The 17,836-nt window shown below is 33.5% G+C and overlaps 1 protein-coding gene across 4 annotated transcripts in view; it reads left to right on the top strand.

The window, feature by feature from the left end:
- Positions 1-5,112, top strand: part of LOC131163536 (uncharacterized) — a 31,704-nt gene extending 26,592 nt beyond the window's left edge. For all 4 annotated transcript variants that reach the window (XM_058120131.1, XM_058120142.1, XM_058120135.1 and 1 more), the window contains exon 8: positions 4,839-5,112. In XM_058120131.1, coding sequence (XP_057976114.1) covers positions 4,839-5,021 — 183 coding nt within the window. In that variant the 3' untranslated portion in view covers positions 5,022-5,112. The remainder of the gene's footprint in view (positions 1-4,838) is intronic.
- The last annotated feature ends 12,724 nt before the right edge of the window (positions 5,113-17,836 follow it).

Below are 17,836 nucleotides of genomic sequence, written 5' to 3' on the forward strand. Positions count from 1 at the left end.
CAACAAAACCAAACATTAAATCCCACCAGGTGGGGTCTGCTATATGAATCTTTTTCCGCTAATTTATGTGATCATGAACCATTTCTTTTGACAGATTTAGGGCTATTAAGTCCTTACTATCTCCTTCCAAGTTATTTTAGGTCTACCCCTACCTCTTCTGCTGCCTCCCGCAGTATCTAACTCACTCATTCTCACTAGCATTATGTGGCTTACATTGCAAGTGTCCATACCATCTGAGTCGTTCCTTCCTTTTCTTATCTTCTATAGGAGCTACACCTAACTTTCCACGAATATATTCATTCCTTAATTTATCTTTCAGTGTTATACCACTCATCCATCTAAGCATTCTCATCTCGACAACTTTTACTTTTTGGATATTTTGTTTTTTCGTAGCCCAACATTCTGATCCATATAGCATAGCTGGTCTTATAGCCGTCCTATAAAAATTCCCTTCTAATTTTAAGAGTATTTTATGATCACAAAGCATACTTGAAACACTTCTCCATTTTACTCAACCTGCTTTAACTCTATGCATTATATCATCTTCAATTTCTCTTTCAGCTTGCATAATAAATCCCAGGTATCGAAATCTACAAGTGTTATTTATTTCTTCATCATCAAGTTTAATTTTGTCTCCAATATTCCTCCTACCATTACTGAAATTATATTTCATATATTTTGTCTTATTTCCGGTTATCTTAAAGTCTTTAGATTCCAAAATTTCTCTCCATAATTCTAACTCGGCCTCTACTCTGGCCCTAGTTTCATTAATTAATACAATATCATCTGCAAACAACATATACCATGGAACCTCATTTGGAATACTCTTAATTAGTTGGTCCTTCACTAAAGCAAAAATATAAGGGCTCAAAGCAGATCCTTGATGTACATCTATGGTGATTGGAAATTATCTAGTTTTTCCATTTATAGTCCTTACACTAGTCATTACTCTATCGTACATATCCTCAATGACATCAATATACCTACTACATACACCCTTTTTTTTCTAAAACTCACCATAGAACTTCCCTAGGTATACTATCATATGCTTTCTCTAGGTCAATAAATACCATATGCAAGTCCCTCTTCTTTTCTCCAAACTTTTCCATTAATCTTCTTAAAAGATATATAGCTTCTTCGATAGATCTCATAGGCTTAAAACCAAATTGATTTTCTAAGATCTTCGTTTTTAACCTTAATCTTTGTTCAACTACCCTTTCCTATAGTTTCGTCGTATGAATCATAAGTTTAATTTGACGATAGTTATTACAATTTTGAATATCTCTTTTATTTTTGTCTATATGTATTAAAGTGTTCTTCCTCTATTCATCTGACATTTTCTTAGTTTTTATAATTATATTAAATAAATTAGTTAACCATATAATTCCTTTATCACCTAAGCATTTCCAAACTTCAATTGGGATGTTATTTGGTCCTATAGCTTTCCCATTTTTCATCTTTTTTAGTGCAAACATAACTTTGTTAATTCTATTTTTGCAAATAAATCTCATATTTTTAGTCTTTTCCTCAATTGTCAAATCTAAGTTTAAGCCTTCTATTTGGTTTTTGTTAAACAACTTACTAAAATAACTTCGCAATCTTTCTTGAATGTCTTTGTCCTTAAACAACACAATATCATCATCACTTTTTATATATTTTACATTTCCCAAGTCCTTACTCTTCCTTGCTATAGCTTTAGAAAGTTTAAATATATCTCTTTCCCTTTCTTTTGTAACTAATCTATCATATAAATTATTAAATGATCTGTATTTAGTTTCACTAACAACATTTTTTGCAACTTTTCTCGCCTCTTTATACTTTTCAAAGTTATCTATGTTTCTACATTTTTTCCACGTTTTATACCAAATTCTTTGTGTCTTTACGGCTTTTTAGACATCTTTATCCCACAACTAACTTTCTCTGCTATTCGAGAATCTTATCTTTGATTCACCTAAAATATCTTTTGCTATTTTTTAATAAAGCTAGCTAATCTACTCTAAAGAGTATTTGTATCTATCACATCCTCTATAGTCCAATCCCCATCTTTGATCATTTTATCTTTAAATTTTATTATATTTTTTCCCTTGAGGTTCCACCACCTAATTTTCTTACACTGGTTTATTTTATCTTTTTTCTTCCATTTTTTAATACATATATCTAACACTAAGATTGTATGTTGTGTGGTTAGACATTCACCTGGAATAACTTTACAATCCTTGCATGATAAATGATTTACCCTCCTAGTTTAAAAAAAAAATCTGTTTGACATCTATTTTGTCCACTTTTATAGGTTATTAAGTGTTCTTTTCTCTTTTTAAAGCAAGTACTCATTATACTAAAATCATATGACATAGCAAAGTCTAAGATTATCTTCCCAGGCTCATTTTTGTCTCCACATCTATATCTTCTATGTATCCTCTCATAACTTTTATTATCCCTTCCAACTTGTCAATTCAAATTTTCTCCTATAAATATTTTCTCAATCCTTGGTATGCGTTGTATAATACTATCCATGTCGTCCCAAGATTGTCTCTTAAGATTTTCTGCTAAGCCTACTTGAGGAGCATAAGCACTAATGACATTTATTATCTTTTGGCTTAATACTATCTTGGTTTTTATAATTCCATCCCTTACTCTGTTTACATCAACAACGCTATCTTTTAAGTTTTTGTCTACAACAATTCTTACTCCATTATTATGTTTTTCTTTTCCAGTGTACCAAAGTTTAAATATTGATTTATCAATTTCTCTAACCTTCTCCTCCACCGACTTAGTTTCTTGAAGGCAAATTATATTTATTCTTCTTCTAATCATTGTGTCCACAATTTCCATGGTTTTACCTGTAAGTGCCCCTATATTCTAAGTTGCTAATCCAATCTTAGTTTCCTGAACTAACTTCTTGACCTGCCCACGTCCAGAATGATGCAGGAACCCTCGCATATTTGACACCGTACCTGGGCGCCGACACGGTATGGCAAGGAGATGTGGTGGTTGCTCTTTAATGGAAATTGTTAAAGCCAGCAATTCCAACCAAGCTTACCACATGCTGTTTAATTACAATTGGTGATGTAGTTTAGGTTGCTGCTCAGATAAAGATGCAGAGCAAGGCTTCTACTGCTATGTAGACCCTGCAGTTTGAGAAGATTACTGGTAGAGTTGGGCGATAAAAGTCAGTTTGGTAACTGGGTTAAGGTGTTCAGACTACTAATGCATGTAAGACTGATGGAGAGTACTCTGGATTAACTTCTGTGGTCCACCCAGTAGTTAATGTTTCAAAGTTTTGGGTATTGAGCTGTACAGTGCCCTAATCAAGCCATGACAATTTAAGAAGATAAATAACATGGAACATATTTGATGTTCTTGGTGACAGATGAAGGTGAAAATGCGGACACAAAGATTGTCTTGTACAGTGTTGTGTACTCTCAAGTCTTATCCCAGAAGGTTGAACTGTTGAAGGAAATGATGACTGTACTCTCTTCCAACAAGGTCAAAAGAAATGCAGATTGAAGGAGTACTATTGTTTTCTAGGCTCAGATGGTTTTTTAGAAACAATTTTGAACCTTGGGTATTGATCTTGGTAGGTTGAGCCACATTTTGATTGATAAATGATAATTTGGTGCATGGATGGACAATACCAACTTGAAGTTCCATAGCTGCCCTTGTTTATCTTGAACATTGGTTCCATTGTGGACACATTGCAGTGTGACATTTGCCACATTGAGGGCAGGCCTTGGATCAACAGCGTTGCTCCTCTGTGCCCAGTTGGTTTGAGTTGAAGGAAACAGCCTCTCTGAATTAAAGTATGGTTAAGGCTGTATACATGGTACGCTGTGATGACCCTCCCCTTACTCTTGTAAAGTGTGGATCCTCTTGTGGCTCTGGGATGCTGCTTTATGATTGTTTGTTAGGAGGATTAAACATGATGCATATGAAAATTCTTACACCTTCTCGATCAACAAGGGTACAAGTTTATGCCATCTTGAGATTGTCTGCTAACCAATCTGAAATGCATGCTAGCTCTTTTCTTGTAAAATGAGATGTTTTTTCTTATGATGATTAATTTTTTGGTGCTTTTCCCAACTTTTGAACTCTTTTTTATAGAAGGGATTTGGTATAGGGTGGGAAGCTAGTCATTGGATGGATCAATTTGACCTTTGTCAAAGTCTTGTTCAACTCCTAAATCCAAATGTTTTAGGTTGAACTAATGTTTTGCTCAAGGAGTGAGTGTTTATTTTTCAGTTTCACATATATACGAGTAGTTTGCAATATTGCAAATAGGTTTTTGTGGAATTGAAGTTTAAGTGGACTTGTGTATCCCCCATCTATATTATTCTTCCTTCAGTTTCTCCCATTGATTGCACTTCATGTTAGATCCCCTTCCCTTCAAAAGAGAGAAAAAAAAAGGTTTAATTCTCTCTTTTTAGGTGGTTGCCATATTTTCTCCTACCAAGAATCTGTTTTGGAAGAAAAAAATAGTGACCAAAGAGAAGAAAGAAAAAGAGAGAGAGAGAGAGAGAATAACAGGGTATATTACAATACAAGCCCCTTGAAGCTTCACTGAACTGCACATTCCAGTTTCATATTTAGGTAAATTATAGTCCATATTTAATTACGAATCTCACTATAGATGAAATTGAAAGTATAAGGATCTCACTCTTACAATTAGAATTTATTCAAGGGCTTATGTAATCTACCCAAAGAATATGACTCTAATTGCTCCAGCAACATCAATACAGTATACATATTAAATTAATTTCCATTATAGAGTACAAACATGAATGTTTTTGGGGCTTCTATCTGCTGCTTAGCTTTGTTTTGCTTTTGTTGATGCAATGCAGGTCTGGCAGATGAGAACAGGACCTCGGCTTCTGGCTATACAGTGCCCGAAAGGTAGCAAAATTTTGCAAGCTTCGCACAGGCTTGGATCAACCTCTGCATCCCCTTCCCATGCTCCATTGAAAGTATTCCTGTTGAATGGAGACTCTGGTCAAATATCTGTTCTCAATGGATTGCTCAATTAGCATTCTTTGTATTTGATGATGCCCCATTAGAAAGGAAAAAAAATTGTTTTGTGCACTCAATATGTAAATGCCCATTCCTTTTTTCTCAACAGTTTTGCTTGTTCAATTGCGGTGTGAATGATGGTGGGCATGTCAAGACTTGAGACTCCGATACATTGAGCCAGGCCATGCACCTGCTCACACTACAGTGGACAATTCAAAAGAGAAGCAAATTCTGAATGTCCAACGCTAATGAGAAAGGGATTCAGGAAGTGCCTAGGAAAAGTAAAAAATAAAAAAAGGATGCAACATGCAAGAAAAGCAAGTTCAAGATTAAAAAATGTATATGCTTTTGAACCGAGGCTATAGTCAGGTGGTTCACGGGATTCGAATCACGAGTTTGAGTCGAAGAAGACAATTTTTTTGCATAAAAATAGGGATAATATTGCATAAATTCAAACAATTCTTCTCTAACTTCGTAAAGCGGAGAGCTTTATGATTTGGGGATTTTTTTAAAAATATATGTAGAGGTGCCGCGGTGCACACATCGAGAACAAAAAATCTTAGTATGCATCATTATTTTTGGAAAAAAGTAGAGAGATTGTTAAATTTGATGATGTCACAGTTTTTCTCAATAATGTGGTTATGCATAAATTATGCATATTAGTTAGATTCACACGCATGGGTAGTTTATTTTTCGGAGGTCACACCAAATCTACTAGTTCAAAGCATTGAGATCTTACAAAAAGTGTGTAATTAATTATATCATAATTAAGATCAAGCCATATCCAACGCATTTAATGTCTTTTTGTATTTTTAGAAGTGCCATTGCCAGAAGAAAGATACTCTTGATGTCTTCTTATTTTTATTTTTTTTTAAAAAAATAAAGAATAACAATATATTTTTTTTAAAAAAGAATTAGTAAATCCTCACATTTTGAAGTTTTTATCGCCACTTTGGGATTGACAAAGAAAACGAATGCATACATTACAAGGAAAAAAAGAAGAAAGAATGTAAGAAAATTTAGGCTATGTTTTCTTTATTTTTGAAAGTAGATTGATTATAAAATAAGTATTTGATAGTTGAGAAAGTGTAATTTAATCATAAATCATATAAATCAAACTTTCATAAATTCTTAATATGGATTGGACAAAAATGACTATTTTTAAATCTTAACATGAAAATGCCTATTCCTATTTTATTTTATGTTGATCAGAGTACTATCAATATTTACAGAAGTGATTTTTTTCCCTAAATTATTATATCTTTATATGAATTATATTATATTAAATTAAATTGTATTCCTATAAATAATCATTTTTGCAAAATAAACTTATTTGCTATTGGTATGGAGAAGTTACAAATTACAATGCATAAAAAGAATGATTTAGAGATTTATAAGAGAACAAAAAAAATAAAAAACTAAAATCAAAATTTTAATTTATTTTGAAAAATAATTCCTTGAGAGGCAAACATTTTTTGAATTTAATTTTTATGTGTTCTATTTTTGAGGGGGAAAAAAAAGCATAAATGAATATTGGTGAATAGAACAGAAGAAAAGAAATATATGGGAAATGCAATGAAGGTTTTGAATCTACTTTTGTTGAAGAAAATTAATCCTTTATAGCTTATAGGTATGCTCTCTTCTAGAAAAATTGTTTTTGAGTATACTCACATGGAAAAAGAGGGGAAAAGCATTAAAATCAAAAAACAACTCTTCAAGAAAAATCTTTCCCTAGAGGGTATGCTCTTATACCTTAAATATGTAATATTTTTAAATAAATAAATACAGTATAAAAAAAACCGATTGCCAATTCAAGTTTTTTTTAAAATTATTTTTACCAGTTTTGTTCTTTCATTCTTGGCAAATGTCCACTATATGCGAAGGATTATTAACACCCATCTAAGAATATTTAACTCTTACACCATTATATGCCCTTTTGGTACCCGTTCTATTTCATCAAATCAATTAGTAATTTAGTGTTCTATTGATATATGCAAGAAAACTTTCAAATTGATTATGTATGAGTACTTATTTTATTAATAAAAAAATTAAAATATTAAATATATACATTCAAATAGTAGTTTATCAATGGAACTATCAAATATATATCATTTTGTAAATATGGAATATAGCTAAGGCTACGACATGGCGAAAGAGTCAATTGTTGCACAAGTGTTAGTGAATGCTCTCATTTCTCACCTTGCATGCATACACACAAATATTATATATGATATTAGCATTCTTGTATGAGCATACATTAAATACATTATGATATGACGTTCCTACATAAGGAATTCATTTTAGAATTAAAAACTATCAAAACTATCATCTATGAGAGTTTGATTAAATTAGGCAGCATCAAAACACATATAAAAAAGAAAGACTATCCAAATATTTCAATATTGTGTACATGTTCAATTCTATAATCCAAAAGCACTATCTCAAGCTAATAAATTGAAAAAAATAAAAAAATTACTCATGAAATTTAGATTAAAATTAAGATAAATGCAAAGAAATAAGAACATATAACTTTAAAGAATTCATAACATTATCTAATACGTAAAAATATGGAATTTATCTTATCTATTTCAAAATCAAATATTATATATATATATATATATATATTATTGATCGCAACTCTTTATTAAGAATTTTGAGTTTTGTTATTGCCCTATTCTAGGCATTTAATTTATTTGCATTTGGTGCATTTATCAATTAGGTTCTTTCTTGTACATTCAACTTCTTATCGTACACACACACACACACACACACACACACACACACATGAAAGATATGAAAAGTGGAAGCGTTTATTCCCTCATCGTTGACTTTTAGAGAGAAGGAAAGAAAAATTGGAATAATCGTCATCAATAATAATTATGTCATTTTGTAGGCATAATAATTATGAGAAGTACATGTGGGGAAATGCAAAATTCATTACATTTTTAGTTATTTTAACCATGCATTAGTAATTTTTTATAGAGATGTAAAAGAATTTTTTCAACTTGATTGCTATGTACATTTAAACACGTGTGATGCATAAGATCGCATCATCTTCAAAATATAAAAATATGCATTAGGAAAAAGAAAAAAAAATATTAAAAATAGTTTACTATTTTTTCAATAGAAGGAACAATAAACAATAATATTTTCCCCCAACCTATTTTTTTTTTCTTAATTATTTTTCAATGCGTTTGGATACATTTTTTATTAGTTCTATTGCTTGAGAAAGGGATAAAATGCAATGAAGGATGTTTTTCCCTTCTTTCTTCCTTTCTTTTTTCCTTACCAATCTAGTGTAAACATTAAGTGCTCTTGCCATATTGAATTTGATCCATTCATGCTTCCTATATTCTTGCTAGAGGAAAAAGGGTAAATGGGTTATAAATGATGATTAAAGAAAATTGAGCCAAACAATTTTCTATGATGTATATATGCAAATAAATGATGATTAAATTGAGCCAAACCAATTTTGTATGATGTGAATATTCACACATCTCACCCTATGCATAAATATATGACTATAAAACGGTGGCTTGTGAGTCCATTGTTCTCCACTTCTCCAAAATCTAATAACAATTGTCTTGTTGAACATTAGGGTCTAGTCAAGCTTTTGTTTGAAGGGAAAAAATAAAAATAATAATATGGAAACTTATTTTTCATTCTATTCTCTTTATATCACATACGATAAAAATGATGCTTTGTTTTAATATAATTAAAAAATTAAGAAAAATTAAATATTAAATCATCATTAATATGTTGATTTAAGCAAGGATAAGAAAAGAATTACCAAATAATTTATGAATTAAGATAGCACCATAAATGTATGTGTATGATCTTTTTTTTTCCACTAAGGTGAATGTACCTTGATTTAATGTCACTTTTTTTAATTTTTTAATTTTTTCAAACTTCATAGATCTCTAAATCCTGTATGTCTGCTTGGCAAGTTAAGTGTCCCCAAACTTCAGTATTTTAATTGGAGATTCAGTGCACTTGAAGGACACACTTGGAACAAAAGTCCCAAAAGATCTTGAAAAAATATGGGATGTATTTTGACAAAATTCTTCACTATTAAATTTAAGGACTAAAAAAGTAGGTTAATAATATAAAAAGTGTGTTCTTCATCTGTTTGGGAAATTTCTCTTATTTTAAACTATACTTCACTTGTAACGCCCTGAACCCGAAATTGGGGTCCGAAGTGTTATTTAAAAATAAAAAAAATAAATCACTAATGTCAAATAATTATACAACCTCATCCTCAATGAGTTCTCGTATGTAGTGATACTAAATCTCATTGTGCATGGTTCTTGCACGGAACATCGGGTTCTTACTGATAACTATGTAACTTTGATTGTCACAGTGAATCAGAGTTACAACATTTATCGTTATCCCAATATCAGTAAGAAGTCTTCTTATCCAGACAATTTCACATGAGGTGAGACAAACTGACTTGTACTCGGCTTCTGTGGATGATAGTAACATTGTTGACTGCTTCATGCTTGTCCACGAGATAATTTGATTCCCAAAGAGAAAACAATATCTAGAAACTGACTTTCTGGAATCAATATCTCCCGCCCAATCAGAGTCACAATATCCAATTAGGAAGTTCCCTGATGTATAAGAGATGCCAAAATGAGGAGTCCCTTTTATATACTTGAGGACTCTTATTCCAGCCTTCCAGTGAATTTCTTGTGGCTTATTTACAAATCTACTTAGAATACCAACTGTAAAACTGATATTGGGCCCTGTGTTGCATAGGTACACCAAACTCCCAATTAGGCTTCTATACCTCTTTGCATCAACAAGTGGAGAGGGATTTTCAATGGAGAGCTTAATGTTTACCTCCATTGGAGTAACCACTGGATTGCATTCTTCCATCCCAAATGCCTTCAATAACTCTTGAGCATATTGTTGCGGAGAAATAAAGATTTCTCCTGGATGCTGCCACACTTCAATGCCTGAGAAGAAGTGGAGTAGCCCCAAGTCTGTCATCTCGAATTCTGAGCATAAGCCTTCACAGATGTTGTTGATCTTTTCCTCGTGGTCACTTGTAAGCACAAGATCATCTACATATAGTGCAATTATTACATATATCACATTCTCCTTTAGTACATATAAATTTGCATTAGAGGTACTTCTACAAAATCCATAATTGGTGAAGAAAGAATCAATCCTTTGGTACCAAGCTCTGGGGGCTTGTTTCAGCCCATACAAGGCTTTCTTCAACATGCACACTTTGTTGTCTGAATTTGAAAATTCAAATCCAGGTGGTTGCATCACATAAACCTCCTATTTAAGATGATCATTGAGAACTGCAGACTTCACATCCATTTGAAATAGCACCCAACTTCTGTGTGTAGTAGTAGCCAAAACCAAACTTATTGTTTCCATGCGAGCTGTTGGTGCAAAGGTTTCAATAACATCAAAACCTTTCACCTGAGAACATCCTTGTGCGACAAGGCGTGCTTTGTACTTCTCTAAAGTACCATCAGCTTTATATTTTACCTTCCATATCCACTTCGTGCCGATTATCTTCCTATGAGGGGGATGATCCACAATCTCCTAAGTATCATTTTTCATGATACTTTCATATTCAGCTTCCATAGTCGTTCTCTACTTCGAATCAGCCAGCACTTCATCTAGGCTACTTGGTTCCTTAACTATACTTATTATATCATCCATTAAAGTCATATTTACCAAGTGTTCTACTGATTGTTGTTGTTCCTCTATTCTCTTCGACCTTCTAGGTCCATCAGGCTGCGAACAATGATTCACAGATTCTGGATTGCCTTCGTTAAAGAGCTATTGTACCCACTTGGGGCGTGGCTTCTGAACAGGTGCTACTGGTACAACAAGACGATTTTAATTTTCTTCATCATTCACTTCAATCTGCTGCTCTAAGTGAGGCACATGGTGGGTTACTTTATCGGTTGATGATAAAGTGGGCCGATCTCTATCTCCCACTGAGTGTGGTCCTTCATCAAATACCACATCTCGGCTTGTGATGATCTTCTTTGCGTCTACATCTTACAGGCAATATGCCTTCGATTTAGTACTGTATCCCAAGAATATGCACTTTCGACTCTGCTAATCTAACTTCCTTTGACTATCATCTGGAACATGCACAAAACATCTGCAAAAAAATGTTCTAAGATAAGAAACGGAGGGTTTCTTACTAGAGTAAGCCTCGTGAGGTTTTTTGTTCCCCAAAGCTTTAGTGAAGCGTCGGTTGAGGATATACACAGCTATATTAACAGCTTCTACCTAAACCAATTTTGGAAGATCTTATGCCTTCATCATTGCTCTAGCCATCTCCATCACAGTGCGATTTCCCCATTCCACAATGCCATTCTGTTGTGGAGTTTTTGGTTCCGACAATTGGCGCTTGATGCCAAATGCACTGCAATAATTGTTGAACTCCTATAATGTGAACTCGCCTCCTCGATCTACTTGAAGTTTCTTTAACTAAAAACCTGTCTCATTTTCAACAAGTTTATGCCACACTTTAAATTTTACAAAAGCCTTAGCCTTATCATGATGAAAGTACACCCACATCTTTCTACTATAATCGTCGACAAATAACATAAAATAGAAAGATCCTCCTAGTGTAGAAGTAGTCATTTTACCACAGAGATCTGCATATACCAGCTCTAGAGGAAGCTTTGATTTGTTGTTTCTCTCTTGTGGAAATGACATACGATGTTGCTTGCCCAACACGCAAGCTTCACAGGGCTCTACAGTATCAACTACCACAGGAAGATCAACCACCATTTCCTTTCTCTGCATCTCCTTCAAAACTGCATAGAAGATGTGTTCAAACCTTTCATGCCAAAGTCTGCTTGTTGTATCTCTAGTTGTTACGGCAAGTGCCACAAATTATTATTTCGAAGACCTTTGCCCATAATGCTGCCATTGCTATCATTGATCTCAACTTTTGTTTTCATAAATCGTACTTCATAGTCACGGTCAGTGATAACAGCTACAGATAAAAGATTCCTCTTAATTTGAGGAACATAAAGGACATCTGAAAGAGTTTTACCTTGGGTAGTCATGGTTTTTAAGGAAAATGATCCAATGCCCTCTATTGGAAACTTTGCATTATTTCCGACAATCACATTCATAGGTTCATGTAGAGGCTTAAGGGAACCATACTGGTCCTTTTAGCTGGTCATGTGTCGAGAAGCTCTGCTGTCAATTACCCATGAGCAATCTCCTAGTACTGTTTGAGCCATTGAGCACATTTCTTCAGTAACCATGAAAAGATCTAATTCTGGTTCAGCACAATTTGCTACCTATCTGACACTCCACGTAGGCTTAAACGTGCCATTCTGTTCATTGTGGATACATTTTCTGCAATCTTTGGCTGCATGCCCCTATTTGTTGTAGTAGTAGCACATACTAGAAAATCTCTTCTTGTTCTTTCCCTTCTTCTTTTCAACATTATTGTCCTTGCCTTTGATCTGCACGGTGAAAGCACTACTTGTAGAGACTCGAAGAATTATGGTATATAAATTATAAAATAGGGGAAAAATGGAATCGTCGATGGGGAAACGTGTCTCGTCAATGAGGAGTTATCGAGAGGGGTATTTTAGGGCCTGAAATTCATCGACGAATGTTATAAGTTTGTCTACGAACTCCCTTCTTGACCTCGTCGATGAAGTGACGTGTCTCAACGATGAAGGCAGGTGTACAAGTATGCTAAAATCATATTTCAGTGCAGGAAATGCGCATGTGGCTCTTTCTCTCTCTAGTTTTTTGTCCCCTTCATCTTCTCTCCTCGATTTCGGCCTTGTTCTTCGCCGGATTAACGATCAAAAGCCACCACGTCACTCATGGGAAGATTCTCTTCAATTTTGCTAGAGTAATCCGTTGGTTAGGGCAACTTGGGAACCATCCCAAAACCAGGGTGAGTGGATTATTTGAGCATTTTCAGTATTACCCAGTTCATTTGAAGTTAGATTTTGCATTATATACGAAAATACTGGGGTTTTGTGAAGTAAAATTAAAATATTATATTTTCAGGAATATGGTGTTTTGGGACCTTGTGGTCTAGGGTTGAGGACCCCAGTGGGTGGTATTTCAAGAACTCAAGTAAAATGATATATGGATTATAGTTTAGGATTTGTGCATGTGTGGATTTGGGGAGTATGTATATGATAATTATTTAGGTTAATTCAGTTGTTTGATTTGGAAAATGTACGTGTGTTATTTCAGGATGTTGAAATTATGAATGCCGTACACGTGGGATTGCAAATAATTGTCAGTGCTCACATAGTCAGGTAAGAGAAATATGCTATGTTAGGAATTTTAGTATGATAGTTAGTAGAAATTATATGTTTTACCAGATTATTACTATTCAAATTATAATGTATTTGTATATCAGAAAATACATATTTTAGAACAAGTGAATTTATTTATTTAAATTGTGTGACATGAGTTTATAGCAAACTAGTACAGTATTTATACAATTTACAAATACCATGTTTTACAGTGTATTAGGCAGAAAATACCATGGAATAAATATATGTTTTATAAAATGATGATTTTCAGTATACATACAGATAGAAATTTTACAGAATATTCAGAATACCATGATTTATCTATTTTCCATGATACCATGATTTACAATATATGTATAGAAACATGTATTTTCAACATATTCAAAATACCATGATTTTAGTCAGATGATCAGATATACAGAATTAAATGTTCAGTCAGTTATTCAGATTAGCAAATCAGTTTTACAATGTTTTAGTTATTATAAAATCATGATAAAACAGTAATATAGATATATCAGTTACATATGTATATAGCATCAGACCCTGATGGACTAGATTCAGTCAGCAGAGCACGGTACCGTAGCTATATTTAATTCAAAGTGCAACCATATTACGTAGATAGTATGTGGTATTCAGCAGTCGATCGTGCCTACGTTATGGACAGGCTCCCCTTCAGAGAAGGGTTGAGGAGGCCGACCTGACTTTCAGAGTTTAGTTGACTTACCCTAGTCGGCTAGCCAGGATAGGTCCCGCCTTCGGGCCGTACAACCCTGTCATAAGAGGTTAAATCATGACTTTCAGTTATCCATCCAGAGAAATTTTCTTAGTTATTATATATATGTATATTCAAGTTTACAAAAACCATAGTTATACCTATGAATATTAGAAGTATTATGTTTAGAAAATTTAGAAAACAATTTATGTTAAGCAGTATAGGTATAAGCTATAGTGAAATGTTATATGTGTTTCGCAGATTCAATTATTTATGGTATTTCCAAATCAGTTTCATAATATGTAAACTCACCAGCCACACTAGTAATAGCATATTTCGTCTTATTGAGCGTTGTCTCATCCCAATGATTTAATTTTTTTTTTCAGGTGATCCAGCTAAGCGAGCAGATCAGGCTCGCAGATAGAGGGGACTTCTGTACTACCCTATCCGTAGGGTGAGTATTTGTTGGCCTTACAAGGCTTAAAATCTTGTTATCTTATTTTGATGCTAACAAACAAGTGAAATTTGATGTAATTGTGTGAGTAATGATATTTCAGGATTCATATATGTGAAAGTAAGGTCAAAGTGCCCACAAGGATCAAATATGATGGAAGCAAGGTCAAAGTGCTCACAAGGATCAAATGAAGCTTAAATGAGCCAAGACATGAATTACTTGTTGAAGAACATGAGGACATGAATAAGTTGTTGAAAGTCAAGGCATATTAAAGTCAAAAGATTCAAAGAAAGGCAAAGTAAGAAAGCTTAAAGAATATGGAAGTTTGAAGAAAAGATGGATTCAATCAAAGGACAAAGCATGAAGACTCAAGAACTTAGAATGTTAATATTTTAGAAGTCTCATGGAAGTGCTTTAATGTTTAAAATATCATTTGAAATATTTTGAAGCTCTTAGGTTAACTTCTTAGACCTAGATACTTTTTAAAATAACTGAATAATATTTTTATATGGTCAAAAATTATTTTAAAAAGGTTAAAATCATTTTTGGAATAAAGAGCACCAAAAAGAGTTTTTTCCCAAATGCTGTCAGTTTTTATACAGCCGTATTGAGGTGAATTTTTCTCTATCAAAAACTCATTATTTTAAATAGTGGTAAACATGAAAGTTGTAGGATTTTCTCTTATATTTCGTTGGACACCAAGACAACCTAATTTAGAGTTATACATAAAAAGTTATGGCCAAAACACTGAAATGGGGTCACTGCTGTCAGACATTTAAAAATTGTTAAACGGGCAAATTTTTAAAATTCCAATGTTTTAAATTATAGCCGTTTGAACCTTAAATATTCTAATAAATAGGCAAATTCTTTAAGGAAACTTTTTCAAGTTTGAAAGCCTATAAATACATGGTTTTGCAAAACAAATAAAAAACTAAGAATTGAAAAATCTGTTTTGAGAAGCTGAAAGTATTCTTGTTCTTCCTAAGTTCTCTTGCTCACTCATTGGAAAATTCTTTTGCTGAGAACTCTGAAGTGTTGATGCTTCTTCCTTTCAATTCCTACTGCTAATCCTCTTCTAAGAAGGATATTGGTGAATTCTACACTTGAGCTTCATTCTATTTCCTATTGATATTTTACATTTAAGTATATAGTGCTGAAATTGTACTAACTTGCTCTTTGAGAGGGTATACTTGTACGTAGATTTTATCTTATGTTTCTTGTAGTTCATTGACGTTCCAAGGTGTTTGGATCGTTGGCTAAGCAAGGGGATATTGCTTAGAGAGGCAGACTCTAGCCTATGTAAGGAGTGACCGAACGAGGGAATATCGTTTGGAGAAGGCAGGCTCTAGCCTTAACCAAGGAGTGTTGTAATCGGTTTTGTTCCACCCGTCAACGGAACAAGTTTAGTGAATCCTTTGGTGGTTTGTGAAAGGCGAGGACGTAGGCTGGGTATAAGCCGAACCTCGTAAAAATCTCCGTCTCACTCTCTCTTTCCCTATTCTTTATTTTCAGTTCATATACAACTGTGTGGATGATTTAAATATCTAAATTATACATACTATGCATATTTGGAAATCAAGTAAACTTAAAATTCAATTTTTATTTGGGTTGCGGAAATCGAAAGGGAGTACGTTGGTTACACCATATCTTGCGGAAACCATACGGGAGTACGTTACTTGGTTAACACCCTAAAGATAAATTTACCAAGAGTTTATTTGAATTCTAAATATTTGGAAAGAGTGATTGGATTTATTTATACAGGGCTTTACTTCAGTAAGCATAAATTATAATTCATAATCACAGGGCTTATATAAACAAACAAACTATCTCAAGATCTTATATTACTAAAGTGCTGAATACTTTATATCTTGGTTTGGTTGTTTGTTGTTTAACTTGTACTTGCCAAATAAATTGATTGTTTGGTTTGAAGATTGTGTTTTATTGATTGGATAAAAGAACTCAGTTCTTGATTGATTAAGGAATTAAAAAACAAGTCAAGAATTGGTTAAGTGTTTAAAGAAGTTAAGGATTCTTAAAAGAAGTCAAAAGAAATTTTTAGAATCCAATTCACCCCCCCTCTTGGGAAGTTATTCCTAACTTCAGTATTTTTAAGAAGTCAAATTGAGTAGTCCCCAGGTTCAGTCGAGGGTGTTTTTGGAATGGTTGTGTATGTATATTTTGGGAAATATTTTGACACTCTGGTATTATATATATTGGTATGGTTGTATGTATTTTGCTTTCTACTGTTTAGGTGGTTTATTGCATCTCAGATTCCACGGGTCCTATCTGGTCCGTGATGTTTTATATTAAAAGGTATCAGAGCAGTAGAAATTTTACATTTAATTTATGTAAAAGAAAAAAAAAAGGCAAGAAAAAAAAAATCAGGTCGTTACACTACTGCTTTCATTTTCTCTGGTTCTTAGCCTCATCTCCTCCTCTAGCAGTAAAGCACAGAATTCCTCAAAGGTTAGTTTAGGAGTTCTAATCTGTGTGTTAAGATGTAACGCCTCGGACCTGCCTGGTGGGCCCGGAGTGTTATGAGACCAACCACACGTCTCTGATACCATTCACGTAGTAGAACTTAATAATCAACCTCAAAAAAAAAAAATACTAGAGTACTATATTTAAATATACAAACCCATAAAAAGTACAACCATATTCTCCATATTACATAACCAGGACAAAACTATTAAACACAGAACTATACACATATCCGTTCTTTTAACTACTCACAAAACTAATCCCGTCCCGGAGCTTTCTAAGCTCGATCACCTGGAGGACTTGAAAAGATTAATAATTTGTCGGGGTGAGACACCTCTCAGTAAGGAAGAAATAAGTTACAACAGTTTGTGGTAGAACTGTTATAAATAATACAACATATACATACATTTGTGTTCCACCATCAATAGCAGCTGAGAGAACGCAACCTTAATAACATCATTAACATCCGATATCAAACACGCGTCCATACATATGTATATATATTTTATGATAATACTCAAGAATATGGAAGATTTGCTGCCCATACAAGTAGCTTCCCTACGCTCTGATACTACTATCAGGGCACTCACTTTACTCAATAAGCCCTTGGGCTATGTATATAAGCAAAGTCTCCAAGAATAAGGAAGATTAACCGCCCGTACAAGTAGCTTCCCTCTACTCTGGTATCAAATTAAAAAATTACCAGGGCACTCGCCTTTCTCAGCAAGCTCTTGGAAAAAAGTTTTACTTTGCTAAAGATATACATATAATTAAATTAACATACCATCATATTATTAGATCACATTCCACACAAACCATCCACATAGAAAACTTCGTCCACAAAGGACTACATCATTACAGTATACACGGTCCACACAGGACAAGTCCACATAGGACTACGTAATC

Source organism: Malania oleifera, chromosome 1, assembly GCF_029873635.1.
Source record: "Malania oleifera isolate guangnan ecotype guangnan chromosome 1, ASM2987363v1, whole genome shotgun sequence".
In the NCBI taxonomy this organism is placed as follows: domain Eukaryota; kingdom Viridiplantae; phylum Streptophyta; class Magnoliopsida; order Santalales; family Ximeniaceae; genus Malania; species Malania oleifera.